The 14,647-nt window shown below is 41.1% G+C and overlaps 1 protein-coding gene across 11 annotated transcripts in view; it reads left to right on the forward strand.

The window, feature by feature from the left end:
* kirrel3b (kirre like nephrin family adhesion molecule 3b) overlaps nucleotides 1–14,647 on the forward strand; it is a 188,779-nt gene that overhangs the window by 160,399 nt on the left and 13,733 nt on the right. For all 11 annotated transcript variants that reach the window (XM_049576341.1, XM_049576342.1, XM_049576348.1 and 8 more), the window contains 4 exons: nucleotides 814–962; nucleotides 1,143–1,270; nucleotides 1,757–1,883; nucleotides 10,907–11,007. In XM_049576341.1, the coding sequence (XP_049432298.1) occupies nucleotides 814–962; nucleotides 1,143–1,270; nucleotides 1,757–1,883; nucleotides 10,907–11,007 (505 nt within the window). The remainder of the gene's footprint in view (nucleotides 1–813; nucleotides 963–1,142; nucleotides 1,271–1,756; nucleotides 1,884–10,906; nucleotides 11,008–14,647) is intronic.

The raw sequence follows: 14,647 nt of genomic DNA on the forward strand, positions 1-14,647 counted from the left end.
GTCGAGCATGGGGCCAGCTTAGTCATGGAAAACAAATGAGTTCCCTATCCCGTGAAAACTGCTCTCAGTACTGGCAGGAATATAAAATGGAGACAGGCACCGGTTCCGTTGTCATTGTTTTCATTTGCCACATCAGCATGCAGTCACATCTCTATTGTGGAGGATGGCAGCGTTTAGATGCGTGATGCATTGTGTGTCCCACAGCACCGTCTAAATTTTCCAAAGAGACCCGAGACATCCACAGATGCCTTCGCTTCACTTTTATAAATGGGCCCTGTCTGTTGTAGCAGCAGAGAGCCATCCAGACCATGCAGAGCAAGACACCGCTGCCCGTGACTTCATAAAAGTCTCACCTAAACACGTAGGGAGTGTCTGTATCGCTGTCACATGAGCTATCACTCACGCACACAAACAGATGTTCTTTATGTGATCCCGTGTCAATTTATTAACATCAGCTGTTGTGTGTAATACAGTACACGTCAACCAGCGTCTTCATAGGTGGGGGCAATACCCATTTGTCATTCTGTGATTTGTTTTTCTTAGCTGGCACTCTGTGCTGCTCTCTCCCCCTCTGCCTGGCGTAATGAGGAACGTGCTGTCTGCTCCGAGTCACCGGGGAGCTTGTCACAGCATGGAGGGCTGCCACAAAAATATGCTGAAGCCAGCACAGAAAAACCTGCCCCAGAATGATGATTTATTCACACAAAAGAATGCTATTGACATAAGGAGGTGTGAAAACCTGTCTTAATGCCTTTTCCCCTTTTCCTTCATTTTCCCATCTCTCCTCTCTCTGCCTTCTAATCCTTTCACCAGGTGGGCCAAAGGAGGGAGCATAATCAAGGAGGTCTCTGGAGACACGTATGAGGTTATCGTGGACCACTCCTTCTTTACCGAACCCGTTTCCTGCGAGGTTACCAACCCTCTTGGCAGCACCAACATCAGCCGCAACGTTGACGTCTATTGTGAGTGGCTCTTTATGCAATACCGCATGCCTTTCAATAATGCCAGCAACGTGATAATGCACGGTTATGGATTTTTACTGCCTTGTATATTCTGACACAGAGCTCCAAGAGCTGGTGCTGCCACAGCTGATGCTTAATTATGGATGTATCATCGACAGTAAATGATGTTTATTTCAACAGTTGGGCCTCGCATGGCTGCGGAGCCTCAGTCCTTGCAGGTGGACCTTGGATCTGACGCCGTGTTCAACTGTGCCTGGACAGGAAATCCCTCTCTTACCATAGTGTGGATGAAGAGGGGATCTGGAGTGGTGAGTGTATTGATTTGCACTGCCAACAAGTATGTTTTACATTCATTCACATGCTGTGGCTTAGAATAGATTCAAGGCTGCTTTTCTCTGATGAAGCTTTTGAGACTCTCTATGATGTGAGCACCTCCGTGGCCCATATGGAGTGTCTATCATGTGTTTTGAAATGTCCATTAAACCTAAGAATTCAAGGCCATTACAGTCCCGGCCTTTTGGTGACCTGCTCTCACATGAGATTTGTTGATTTGATGTACAAATTCAGAGTCATTCCACCTTTGCTTTTGTCAACATCAAAGGCCAAAGCCAACCCCTTTACTCCACTGAGCCCAGACCCTAAATTGGATTTTAATAATTGAGGAGAGGTGCCCTTTAAGGTATTAAATGGTGCCTTTCATTCTTTCCTATAACACTACTGTGCTGCTAGCTCAAATGCAAAGGTGCCTTTGCTGTCACTGCATTTGATCATCTTTGACATTATTTTTGCTGCAGGTTCTTAGCAATGAGAACCTCCTGACACTGAAATCCGTGAGACAAGAAGATGCTGGGAAATATGTTTGCCGCGCAGTGGTCCCGCGTGTAGGAGCGGGGGAGAAGGAGGTTTCTCTCACTGTCAATGGTAAGCTCTATTATTGATATGTTTTTCACACAGACAGGTTCAGATGCACACCCACAAAGTTGTCAAATGCATTCACATACAAGTGTGAATCTTGAGGTCTGGGGTCAACGGCGGCAAAAAGAAAGCAATTTGTCACAGGAGTCAGTCTTCTGCATCCTCTGTGGTTTACAAAAGCCTTCCACCTATAAAACTTCCAACAGAATATGCAGCTTTATTTCTCGTCTGTATTTCTATTTTTTTCAGTATGGCAGTTTCTTGGAGACACGGTTCATTTTCCTAGGCAGACATAGTCACAAAACACAAGCCATCACACACACACGCAGCACAAGGATGTGGCACATAGCGTGCCCATGCAAATTAATTTTCCCTGACAAAGGTAATGTGATAAAACAGAGGCGTTTCATCAACTGTCATCATTGTGAAGCCTTTAAGTAGAGAAAGCAATAAATATAGACTTAGTCTTTTCAAGATATGGTCACACATTTCATGAACAGGTGAAATGTACTTAAATGCTAATTATATTCTGCGTGAGTCACAGGGAAACTGCCTTTTCTGAGGCACTGACTGACTAATGAATACCAGCCTTGGTGGGAGACCTGGCAACTCTCAAACAAATGACTTCATTATCAGTGCTTGATATTCAGGGAGCATGCTTCGGTGTGGCAGAGGTTCTCAGTCGTGGGATTTACATGTCTCTTATTTTCCCCGTGTCCATCTGAAAGAGGCGTCGGCCAAAAAGCCAAAAAATAAAAAAGGAAAAGAAACCAGGCAAGGGTTTGGAGAAGCTGGCAAGATGATGTTGAGTTAATGCTGACAGTGTATCATTGTACATTTCGAAAGCTAACAAAAGAATTTGCCTGTAAGCAACGCTGGTGCTGATTTGGGGATGAAGATACATCAAGTAGCAAACAGTGTGTATAAAGATTTTCTTTTCAAAACCCAGACGTTAGCTTTGCATATCAGAGAGAATGGGATACCAGTATTCCCTCCAGCACAAGATCAGAACCATGACTTTCTATGAACTGCGATGAGCCCCCTCCTTCTCAGCCAGGAATTCAGTTGAAATCAAGGCAGAAGAGGCGTATAAGGGAAAAAATCATGACTAATTCTATTGTCTCTCGTTCCGTTGCAACCTATACTGGCATCCTTTCTGCAGCCTTAATATGTAAACAGAATACATAACATCCAGTGTACCACTTTAGTTTGATGCATCTCTTTTCTGCCCATGTAACTATATGGAGAACGTGTTGTTCTCAAAAACGACGCCGTGAGAGAAAGAAGACGGATTGTTTTAATAAAGATTATAACACAACTCAGAGCACACTGGGAAACATACAACAAAAGCTGAAATGGCATGTTTATTTAGTCTCTGCAGACTTCATTCAAGCAAGTTTTGGATGTCTTCTAGTCTTTCTTTTTTCATTTGCTTATATTCCTCCTGTCTTCTCTTGCGTCTTCTAGTCTTTCTTTTTTCATTTGCTTATATTCCTCCTGTCTTCTCTTGCGTCTTGCACCTCCCTGCCTGAATTGGTATTTGACATTCAAGAGCCGCCTTCCTGTTTTACCCTTCTGAATAATTGAAATTCATCTCTTTTTTCCAAACCACATGAGGAATCTTGAGTCATTTCCTACCCCGATCCTTGAGGCGAATCAGATTGTCAAAGTTGTGAAAGTGCAAACACTGCGGTTGAAGTGGTGGCGTGTTGGGGGAGGTTCATTGATTGCCCTATGCTACTGTCTCAACTGCAGATGTATGTGGGCGCTGCCTATCACCCATCAGCCTATAAACCCAACATCACTGATAGTCTGCAGGTCTCAATGAATACTAACATAATAGATGAGCTAGCTTTTGGGGAGGACGACCGTGATGCAGTAAATATCGGGCAATGCCGTGCATCTTCACAGCATTTACTATGCAGCGGTGTCTGCTGCACATTTAAATGTTTCTTCACTGTTTGTTTTCCCTGCAGTTATCCCTCAACTCCTTAATGCCATCATTTAAAGTACATGTGTTTATAATTTGTCATTCCCTCTGTCTCTCCCTTCTCTGCCGTTGTGTGTCACCGGCTCCCACTGTGGCATACCACATAGACATGAGGATTCCTGCTTTCCCTGGGGAAGAATGTAATTTAATTATAATCAAACAGCTAGCAGGGGAGGCAGTTTGTGTTTAAGTCACTAATGGATACATATTGCTTACTCCAGTCAAACATTTTCAATGGAAAAAGCTCCTCAGCATTTCATATGCGGCCGTCAAGTGGCTACATGTATGAAAGAGGGCTGTGCACGTCCATGCGTGTGATTATTTATATAGCATACAATATATATGCATGGCTTTTACCACAGTCCTGCAGAAGTTGGAATTGAGAGAAGTTATCTGACATGCTTCAAAGGATTTAGCCTGTGTACACTTAAGGACCATATATTCATGCAATACATATTAATTAATATATCCACAAGCGTGAGTAGCTTTGTACAATCGTTTGTGTTGGGCAAAGCGATATGTTTAATGACACACATACAGTTCTTGGGCAGCCTAGGGAGAGAAAGCCCATTACCACAGTAAGGGAGAGGGAGGGCCGGAGAATCCCTCAATATCCCACAGAGCACTAGGTTGTTATAGATCTTTTTACTTTTTTTTTTCTTTTTGCTGTTTCTCTTTCTAGACAGCTTTTATGTGCCTGCTTAATTAGCATTCCAGCCGTCTTTAAACTGGCAATGACACCGTATAAGAAAGAAAAGTGCAAATTAATGAAGGAGAAAACTGCATTTAAAATGCAGCACATTTTATCTGACCAGCTAAATTTCAGCATAGTAAGATGTGATCTGCAAGGCTTCCTGGAAGACTTTGAACTCACTTTCTCCCATTTGCATGTACCTGTCACAAGCACTGTGTCTATTCAGCTCACACACACTCATTTTTTTTTACGTGTGGAAAAATATCTTTAATTTATTTCCTCACTATGTTTAAAAAGCTACATGTGGGGTTTTCTAACAGGATGGCTCATATTGGAGTTTAGGCGCAGGCTTATAAGGTTTTTTGGAGCACAACAGCTCTGAGGTCAGCAGCTCCAAGGTGTCCTCTGTCTGTTCAGGGAGGGCATAATGGTTGAGAAATCCGTCTTGGTACATTCACTGAAGTGGAAAGGAAGGCTAGAAATAAACAACCAGCACATTAGAGGTCAGTTCACACTGCTAATAATCAATGAGCTTACCTTGGATCCTTGTCTGGTCAAATAGTTAAGAAATCATATGACAGTTAGAATTTCATCACAGGCTCATAAAAAAGAGAATATACCTGTTAACTAAATAAGTAACCACAGGCTAAAACATTTTTTATATAATTTTCTTTGAATGTTAACACAATTTTCAAAGAGAGACATGAAATGTAATTGAATAACCACATCAACACATTGTAAACACTTGGTAGCAGCCTATTGAAACTGCTATCTTGTCAGTGTGCTTTCTTCTGAGCTCATTTTCCTTTATGATATTGTTGTGTCTGTGCATTTGCTGCTGAGAACAAGTAAGATCCTTTATAATGTCTTATCAGACAGTCTCGTCTTCATTCTTGACATGTTTCCCCTTTGAGATCCAATTCCTCAAAATGTTGAACACAAGTGTTGACATTGCACTGGCTGATCATTCAAGACTACCGTTACTGTTTACTAAAATTGATAGCTTGAAGCATAATGCAAGGAAGAGAAGTGGAACTATAATTCTGTATATTGTTTTTGAGGCAGATCCAGACATTATTGCCCTTCACAAGTAGCAAATTTGGATAAAGCACTAGTTGTGGCTGGGGACCAAAATGCTTAGTGTTTCTGACCTGTGCCATCTGTACAGAGTTATTACTGTAAATGCATTTCACAGTGTGAAATGATGACAGCATGGCTCACACTGCATGCAGGAAAAGAAGATGGGGAGAAAATACAGCCTGGTCCCTGTTGTAAAGATGTATCGAGCCAAAGCAAGGCAAATGTGACGAGGCTGTCAGAACATTCAGGGGTATGAGAGTGTGCATTATTGCAGAAGTTAAACATGATGACTGCCTCTGCTGACCAATTAAGGATAAAGATGAAATTATTCGTGATTGCGGCTCCACATCCACTCCGACCTACTACTGTTAATGCATAGCATAGTTGAACTAACAGCAGTAATAACAATACACTCACTCTTACTAACCAATGTGTGTTCACAGCCCAGAATGACTGGAGTGTGTGAAATAACTGAGACTCAAAGTACAGGGGTTAATAGTCAGAATCGTCATTGGTGCAATGCTCCTTTGGAAATTATGTATCCGCTATTTGTGGACACATAATTTTAGCTATGTATTTACATTTCGAGTATGAAATTGGGGACCTACTCTGCTTATTTTACTTGTGCTTGTATTTTGTCACGCTGTGTGTGCAAAACACCTGTAATTACCCTCCGTCTGAGAAGCTTCATTTTAGTCATTTTCTGTTCAAGCCCCCCTCTCAAGAAAGCCCGGTCTGCTCTTATTGGTCAGCATTTCCAGGTCTTCTGCACACTCAGTGTCTCTGCAATGTCATCACACCTGAATTACTGAAGTATAGCGGCACTTGCTACCATGAAAAATCACCAATGAAAGTTTTTAAACACAACCAGACTTGTTCCAGCAGGAAAATGATCCAAAAAATTAACAACATTAGCAGCCAAGACTATATGTTTCCCTGATATTAGCATGTAGCTACATGTAGCAGTGTACCTGCAACCAGGGAATGTTGCGTATAGTGGCACTTTCTCCCATTAAAATTCACAGATAGAAGCTTCTGAACACAACCAGATCGGGAAGAAATGTAAAACACTAGCGACCAAGTTTACATGTTTCCTTGATGTTAGCATGTAGCTACATATAGCAGTGTACTTGCAACCGGGGAATGTTGTGTATGGCCACACTTTCTCCCATTAGAATTCACCGATAAAAGCTTCTAAACACAACCAGATCAGTGAGAAATGTACAACACTGGCAACCAAGTTTACGTGTTTCTCTGATGTTAGCATGTAGCTACATGTAGCAGTGTATGTTCAATGTAAACACTTTCAGTAGCATGCCTGCAGCAGATGACTGTATAAAGAAACCCATCACAAACTGTCATCAGCTTGAAGGCAAAAAGTAAAAAAGAAGAAGAAAAAAATGCTGAAAACAGAGCCGTCTGAAGTCTGTTAAACTATTCAAAAATATAAAAAAAAATATATCAATCTCTGCCTGGCAGCTTTGACAGGATCTACTCTCCATGGATTTCTCCCTGAGGAAAATGTGGCCACCAGTGACCGTACCAGACATTTTTCTTTTGTTTCAGTTGCCCTGTAGCTGTTTTATGTTCTCTTTTATCACAAAGGTAAACAGAAAAATCAAAAGAGCAGCGCTGAGGTAGCGAGGAAATGTCAAGCTTTTGTTCAAAGCCGATGCCACGGTTTTGGAAGGAAATGTGAGCCCCGGCCTTTTGACACCCACACCGATATTGTGTAATCAGATTGCAATGTCCACTCCAGAGTTAACACCTCCTCAAATGAATGAGTGAGACATTGCTCCCAACATTTTGATTACCTCCCTTGCTGCTAACATTGATGTTGTAGTGCCACCCACCTCTCTGCTACCAATGTGTTTGTGCTCTGATCACATAGTCTGAGTAGCAAACACGTACTCACACACACAGGCATACAGGCACGTACTTTAAACCCAGGCTGAGCCAGTGAGATAAAGCTATCTAATTATATTCCTCATTTGCAGCTCTGATCCATAGAATAGATCCTCCCAAGCCACTACCACCGGCCTTTAGCAGCCTGCAAGCAATCGATCTCGTCGTGTGCAGACAGTCGTAGTTCATACAAATCACATACTCACATTTCATCTCCCAATCACAGGTTAATACATGCACGTAAAAATGTCCTTATATGAACTATAGCACATGCATGCTGTACTTCTACTGTCACTACATGTTGACAGACCAGTGAAAGAAGGGGAACAGCTTTTAATATTCTTTTTCTTAAATTGTCTGCAGCATTGATTCTGCAGGGGTAGCAGCCTTCCAGCATCCTCCAGCTAGCATACCAAGACGCCATCTGGCAAAGTCTCATTAAAATGCTAATTCATTTTAATAAGAGACAGGTAATAAACTGCAATTATGTATCGTCAGAGAGATGGCAGAGAGCGGGAGTTTGAGGGAAGTTGGCGGAGAAGCGAGTTGTCTCACTAATCAAGAAGCTGCCTCACTTGCCACCCCCTCAAACCCACATTCTTAGCCTTAACCATCACAAGAGACATGCTTAATGTTTGATTTTAACAGCTTTGTTAAAGGCCTTTTTACCATTAAAAAAGATAAAAACAGTTCCCTGTGTTATTTTTGTGGGAACATGTCTTTAGAAAACCAGCTTTTAAATCTATAGAAATAACGGTGGATGAGAGGGATAATGTCACTTTGTGCGTGTGTTATGTTTAATTGAATATTCTCACAATAAGCCTGGAGGGCTCAGAGCAAATTTTACCAGAACACTTAAATCAGGATGTGGTCATCTTGTAAACAAACTCAAGGCTACTGATTGAAGCCCATGTGATTTTTTTGGACATGATTGATTATGTCAGGCTGGGTGTGGTTGGGCATCTGTCTTCTGCAGTTTCCACTGACTTCCAAAACGACTTATATGACCAGCCCCAAAACTATATATTGCCTTTCTAATGATCACAGTTTTAAACACATTCTTACTGTAGCATCATAAAACTGTTACAGTTCCTCCCTTAAACTATGTGGCTAGGTTTAGGCAACAAAACTACTTGATTCAGTTTAGGAAAAAAACATAACTAACTACTTTTGTCACTACTGTCACATGACATATGAAATGTCACATACGCAACTAGCGTAGCATGCTGCACATAGCTACTATGCAAGGTTGTTGTTCAAGAAGTCAGCGTGACTTTCGGATGTGAACACCGGTCTCCTGGGTAAAAGTCCTGTGCTTGTTTGACCCATCCACCGCCCCTCTCACCCACCCTGTAAGGCCTTCTTAGGCATTTGTACATTACGAGGACTTTGTCTGTTTTATATGCTGCGTCCAACACGTTCTCATCCCAAGTCCTCACATATCGCTGCTTTCTCAGTGGAATTTTGCGCCTACATATTACATGCTAGGTATCCTTCTGTGTCTGATGTTGACATTGCAGGACAGGACGTCAACAAAAGCACATGGTTATTTTAAGAAAAAGACATTCTGGTTTGGCTCTGCATTCATATGGGAAGCAAACACTGTGATCCCTGATGAAAGTCCAGGGTTTCCTGAACCAATCCACCTCCCCTCCCATCCGTGCTAAAGGGACTTTCCAGCTCCTGAATTTCAGCTGTTACTAGCAGCATTTACAATTGACACTGTCCAGCCACCTATCATACCAACGCATTATGAAGTGACACCATCCATCCACGTATCATAGTGCCGTGACTAGTGCCATCATTTCGACTGGTGGCATATCACGCCGCCATGAAAAGTAGCTTCAGAATGAGAACAGGCTGGCTACATCACGTCACTTCCTCCTCTGCTCCTGTAGGAATCACTACAGCCACTTGAGAGCACCACCTTGCATGCTCCACCCGTGTGGTCATTTTTTCGGTGAGCGCGGGCTGTCTTGTGAATAGGCCCATATCTTGAGTCTTTGAGCGACTGTTGGAAAAGCCAGTCAAGCGCAAAGAAAAAATCATAAACATCAACACTGCACATCAGAAATGTGCAGTTAAATACAAACAGCAAACAACAACTAAATGCAAGAAAACATGATGAGAAAAAATACTGAAAGAGAAAATAAGCTGAACAAAAACACGACTCATTCTCATGTAGTTTGAATCAGCAAGATTACCAGCTGTCTTCATTACACTCTTGGCAAACTGCTACACAACTTTTCTTGGAATTACCTTATGTAAAATAAAAAATATGCTTGGATCATATACAGAATTTTTCCACAGTGTTTTTCTAGCACTGTAATTGAATGTATTTAAATGTAAGACTAAGGTAAATGTAAACCATTGCCTCCGTACTTTGCTTCTCTGAAATTCCACTTACAGTGGGCTCTTCGAGACCAAAGGGAAAATACACTTGAAAGACAGAACTGGGTCATGTGTGACATCTTGTCTTCATATTAGTGCTGTCACCTGGTGTGAACAGCCTCCAGACCAGATGGCAAGCAGACCAGTCGTTTAGGCTGAGCTGCCCTTGTCAGGCAAGATCTTGTAGCCTGACCAAGGTTTAACACATGCTGGCTCCAAGTCCTTTACCTGCAACCCGTGTTGATTGAACAAACCCTGTAATTATAACAAAGCCATTCCATTTAATCAAAATTATCAATGAAGAAACATAAAGCTCACACAAACATTGTATAGAAGTTATAGGAGGCGTATTTACAGTGTCTTGATGGATGTCTTTGATTTTTTTTTTTTTTTTTTGAGTGTTTGTAGAGAGCTGCGGCTCAATGTTCAGTGGTTTATTTTTTTTTTCTTTTCGCGAAACTATTGGTTCAGGGGTCAAATTTGCTGCAAGCAAATTGATTGAGGTTATACACTGCGACAAGTGTGTTATCTCCGCACAATGGCATTTTTTTCTCTTTCCATCTGTGTAGTGCTGATTACGCTCCAAAGAACTGCTGTAGCACTCTCCACCGACGTTTATCTCCATGGGAGAAATCAAGCCAGCCATAAATCAACAATTTCTTGATCCAGAATGAGGTCTAGGCCCCCACTCATGCCCTTCATTCAGTCCTGCCGTGTCCTTGGGTAGATTGTACTGAGGGATGAGGCATGTTCATATCACGCTGCAACACAATCTTCCCCATGAGTCCCAAATTACTGAACACTTCAGGTGTTACTGTGTGGAACAGGACAGCAGTTAGGGTATAATGTGCCACAAAAACTCCATTGGGCAGAATTGTCATATGACCTGAGACTGAAAATGAATTTAATTATTCATGTTTCAATTTCTGGAACTCATCTTCAAACTTTTTTTTATGGTACTTTTTCCAGGCCCGCCGACCATCTCCAGTACACAGACTCAGCAAGCTTTACACGGAGAAAAAGGACAAATCAAATGTTTCATTCGGAGTACACCTCCTCCAGACCGCATTGTAAGTACACTTGACTATTTCTTTAATTTTATTTTTATTATTATCTGATTTCACCGTCACCTTCATGTGTAGATATTTTATGGATCTGTGGTGCCTGAACGATGCAGATTAGACTGAATAATGACCACTCTTTAATATCTGTGTCTGAAATACAATGCTTGACTGAGCTATTGACATAATGCCCGACTGCACTATTGATTTGTTAACTACATATAGGCAGCATACATGATTAAAGATAAGTTGAAGAATTTTACAGCATTAGCTCCATCATTTTTGTTCATATGAAAAGGTAGGCATGAAAAAAATACACTCATGTTCTGTTAGCACTGATCCCATTAAGATTTATGGACCTTATATAAGCAGCGTACTCTCTGAGCTCACATTGTGCTTATTATTAATTTGTGTGCGTGTGTATGTGTGTCTGTGTGTGTGTGCATATGCATGCGGTTAATTGCCATACTTTGTCATCTAATGTGTGTTTTTATTATGTTGGTGTCCAGCATTAACTAGCAACATAATTAATATCAGGTTTATTTGAGAGGGGCTCATGTGGAGGCCGGGCTGCTGGGTCTGAAATGTTTATTCTGGATTCCAAATTGTTTATTTAAGTAACAGTGCAGCATTACTTTCTTTTGCTTTATGTCTACAGAAATTACAGATGTGAAACCTGAGATGTGGTTACGGCAAGTTAAAGATCCAGTGTGTAGAATTTAGGGTGATATACTGTATATAGGCAGAAATTAAGTATAACATAATAATATTTTATTTAGTGTATAATCATCTGAAAATAAGAACTCTTGTGTTTTTGTTACCATAGAATGAGACGTTTATATGTACATAGGAGCTGGACCTCGACCATGGAGTTCGCCATGTTGCACTGCCATGTTTCTACAGTAGCCCAAAATGGACAAACCAAACACTGGGTCTAGATGGGGCCATTCGCGTTTCTGCGTCCACGACTGTAGTGAGCAGCCCCTCTGGACCTCTGCAGACTATTCGGCTCTAAATTAAAAACTCTTGAACAATAAACACTGTCAGAATTCTAACAGGGAGTTTTAGCTGGTTGCAATTTGCAATGCTTACTGCTAGAGGCCATTTATTCCCACACACTGTTCCTTTAAGTCGAGTCAGTGTCATTTATATGGCCAAAGTTGATATTTGTCACACACAGGGCTTTAAAACACAACATCCTTTATTCTTAGACCCAGATAAAGTAGAACTCCACAAAAATATTCTGTAAAAAAAAAGGGCAAGGAAAGCTCTTCATATTAGTCATTTTGTATCTGAGAAGTCAATTAACAGCATTCTTGAAACATGCCAAATTTTGTAACACTTTAACACTGTATTTCACAACTCTATTTAGCCACCTGTCCATTATTGCAAGCTTGAAGTTGAATGTGTTGTTTATCCCCTGAGTATCAATTTGTCTTTCTCGCTTCTTACCCAGTGTAATGAATTTCCTCGTTTGTTCATTTAAAATCAGCAAAAACTAACCATGTAATTCTCACTATAGCCTTGAACAAAAGCAGCCACTAAATGGCTCGTGCTACATTACCATAGCACTGCATAAATAAGCCTACTATATGCAAATATCTATTGTTTTCCTGCGTACCCCTCGTCCACATCACTCGAAGTGGCAACGCCACTTCACATTAGTCCATCATGTGTCACATCCATCACTTCCTTTTACCTATTATGCCCTGCAAAAATCTCAAGCCCCCTCAGTTTTTTGACATTTTGTTTTGCTAGTATTTCAAAACACATTAATTCAAAATATTCTGTTTGAGTTGCTGTCTGTCAGAGAGACACCAAATGTTAATTGATTTGAAATGAATTTTAATGCAAGAACGGTGTCATTTGAAAACATGTTAACATTTTTTTAATATTTATTTAACACGTACAAAATTTGCATCTAATGCAATGCATGTACCCATTTGACATCACAATTTACAGTATGAAAAATCTTCTTCTAACAATTCAGAACCTTAAGGAACTGGATCATTAATAGAAATTAAAAGTTTTGTTATTGTTTTTAAGGTGTAATCTTTTTTCTTTCTGAAGAACATTTTAAGCTCATCCTTCTTTTGCCATCATAATTATTTACCATATTCAAATACACTGTATCTCCTGCCCTACAGTACCTACTTATATTTCTCTAATTCAAAGCCATCACTGCTCTACAAATGGTTGTTTAGAGTCTCCCAGCAGCCCACTCCAAAAAGCGCTGTAATTCAAACCCAGCAGTTAGAGGAGATCTGCCTACAGTACAAGCAATTTGCAATTATCCATTAGACATCAGCTCAAAGAATGCTGAAGATGTCAGGGATATCAGTGAGCTGGCAGCTTGTCAAATGAGATGAACAGCAGCAAACAGCCAGAAAAAAAACACAACATTTTAAAGATAACAGAGTGTCTTTACCATGAACAATATAACATCAGATTCATTCCACTCTGATACTTCCCTTAATCATTAAACTACTAATCAAGCACAATGAGCTGATGTCTGCTCAGTGACCAGTATCTCACCTATGCCTTTATTACTGTAGAGCACTAAGTTCATCTATTCATGGTCGTTGTGTGTTTCCATGGAGATGTGTGGGCTACCGTTGGCAACACAAAGCTGTCTGACAGAGTGCAAGAATCATCCAACATATAGGTGAAATCAAATAATGATTGCAGGTTAGCACCATCCCATTAAACACCTCCCAATGAACACAATCACACACTGAAGGGTGGATTCACCGATAAACACTGGGTAGTTGTGCATTTGCTTGGTAAGCTTTAATACTACTGCAGGTGTCTTGTTCTATCACTGCCATAACATATGGTAGTTGTTATCACGGTCAGAGTTGAACATGTTTCTATTCTTCTAGTCACTGACTGTATTAGATAGCTCGTTAGCCTTTAACATATGAGCAAGCTTCCTGGCTGTGGCTTTTCAACTGTGCAAACGTAGATTCCATTGGCAACATGTGTGTTTTGTATTGTGTGTAGGCCTCCTTAATGCATATGTATATATGTCTTACTTAAAGTCTTTAAGAGTCTACAGTCATGCTATCAGCTCTGTGACTGTACGTTCAAACCAGAAGCTTCCAAAGAGGCAAAGTCTCTCGCGGAAGCAGTATGTCAAACCAAGCCAGGAAGACTTGCATGCTACGTCGCAACATTAGCCTGTAATTCTCTCTTCTATTACTAACATTACACACTTTAAAACTCACCAGACCAACCAACTACCTCCGCGACGCGGTCCCAAGCCTCATTCTTTTTATTTTGGTCTCTGTAACCGAACAGCGACACATTATAAAGGGCTGAGTGGGCGCCAACGCAAGAAATCAACTTCTCAATATCCATTGTCGGAACAAGTGTACTGTAGGACCCAAAACTACATGGCTTGTTCTCTGGGACCCGCTTCAACGAAGCACGTCAGCATTTCGACTGGTTGTTGCTGAACCGCATCAGAGCTCCTTACCATAAAGTTAAACAAGTTTTAACTCCCCTCCGGACCTGCTCCGGTCACTTTGGTCGCCCAAGACATGTGGCTGATGACCAGGTCGCCCAAATCCCCCAAGTCACCAGGCTCTCATTGAAAATTAATGACTTCCGCCGTTTTGGAAGCTCTGGTCGCTGTTGGTTTGAACGT

This window comes from Epinephelus fuscoguttatus, linkage group LG5, assembly GCF_011397635.1.
Source record: "Epinephelus fuscoguttatus linkage group LG5, E.fuscoguttatus.final_Chr_v1".
Lineage (NCBI taxonomy): Eukaryota > Metazoa > Chordata > Actinopteri > Perciformes > Serranidae > Epinephelus > Epinephelus fuscoguttatus.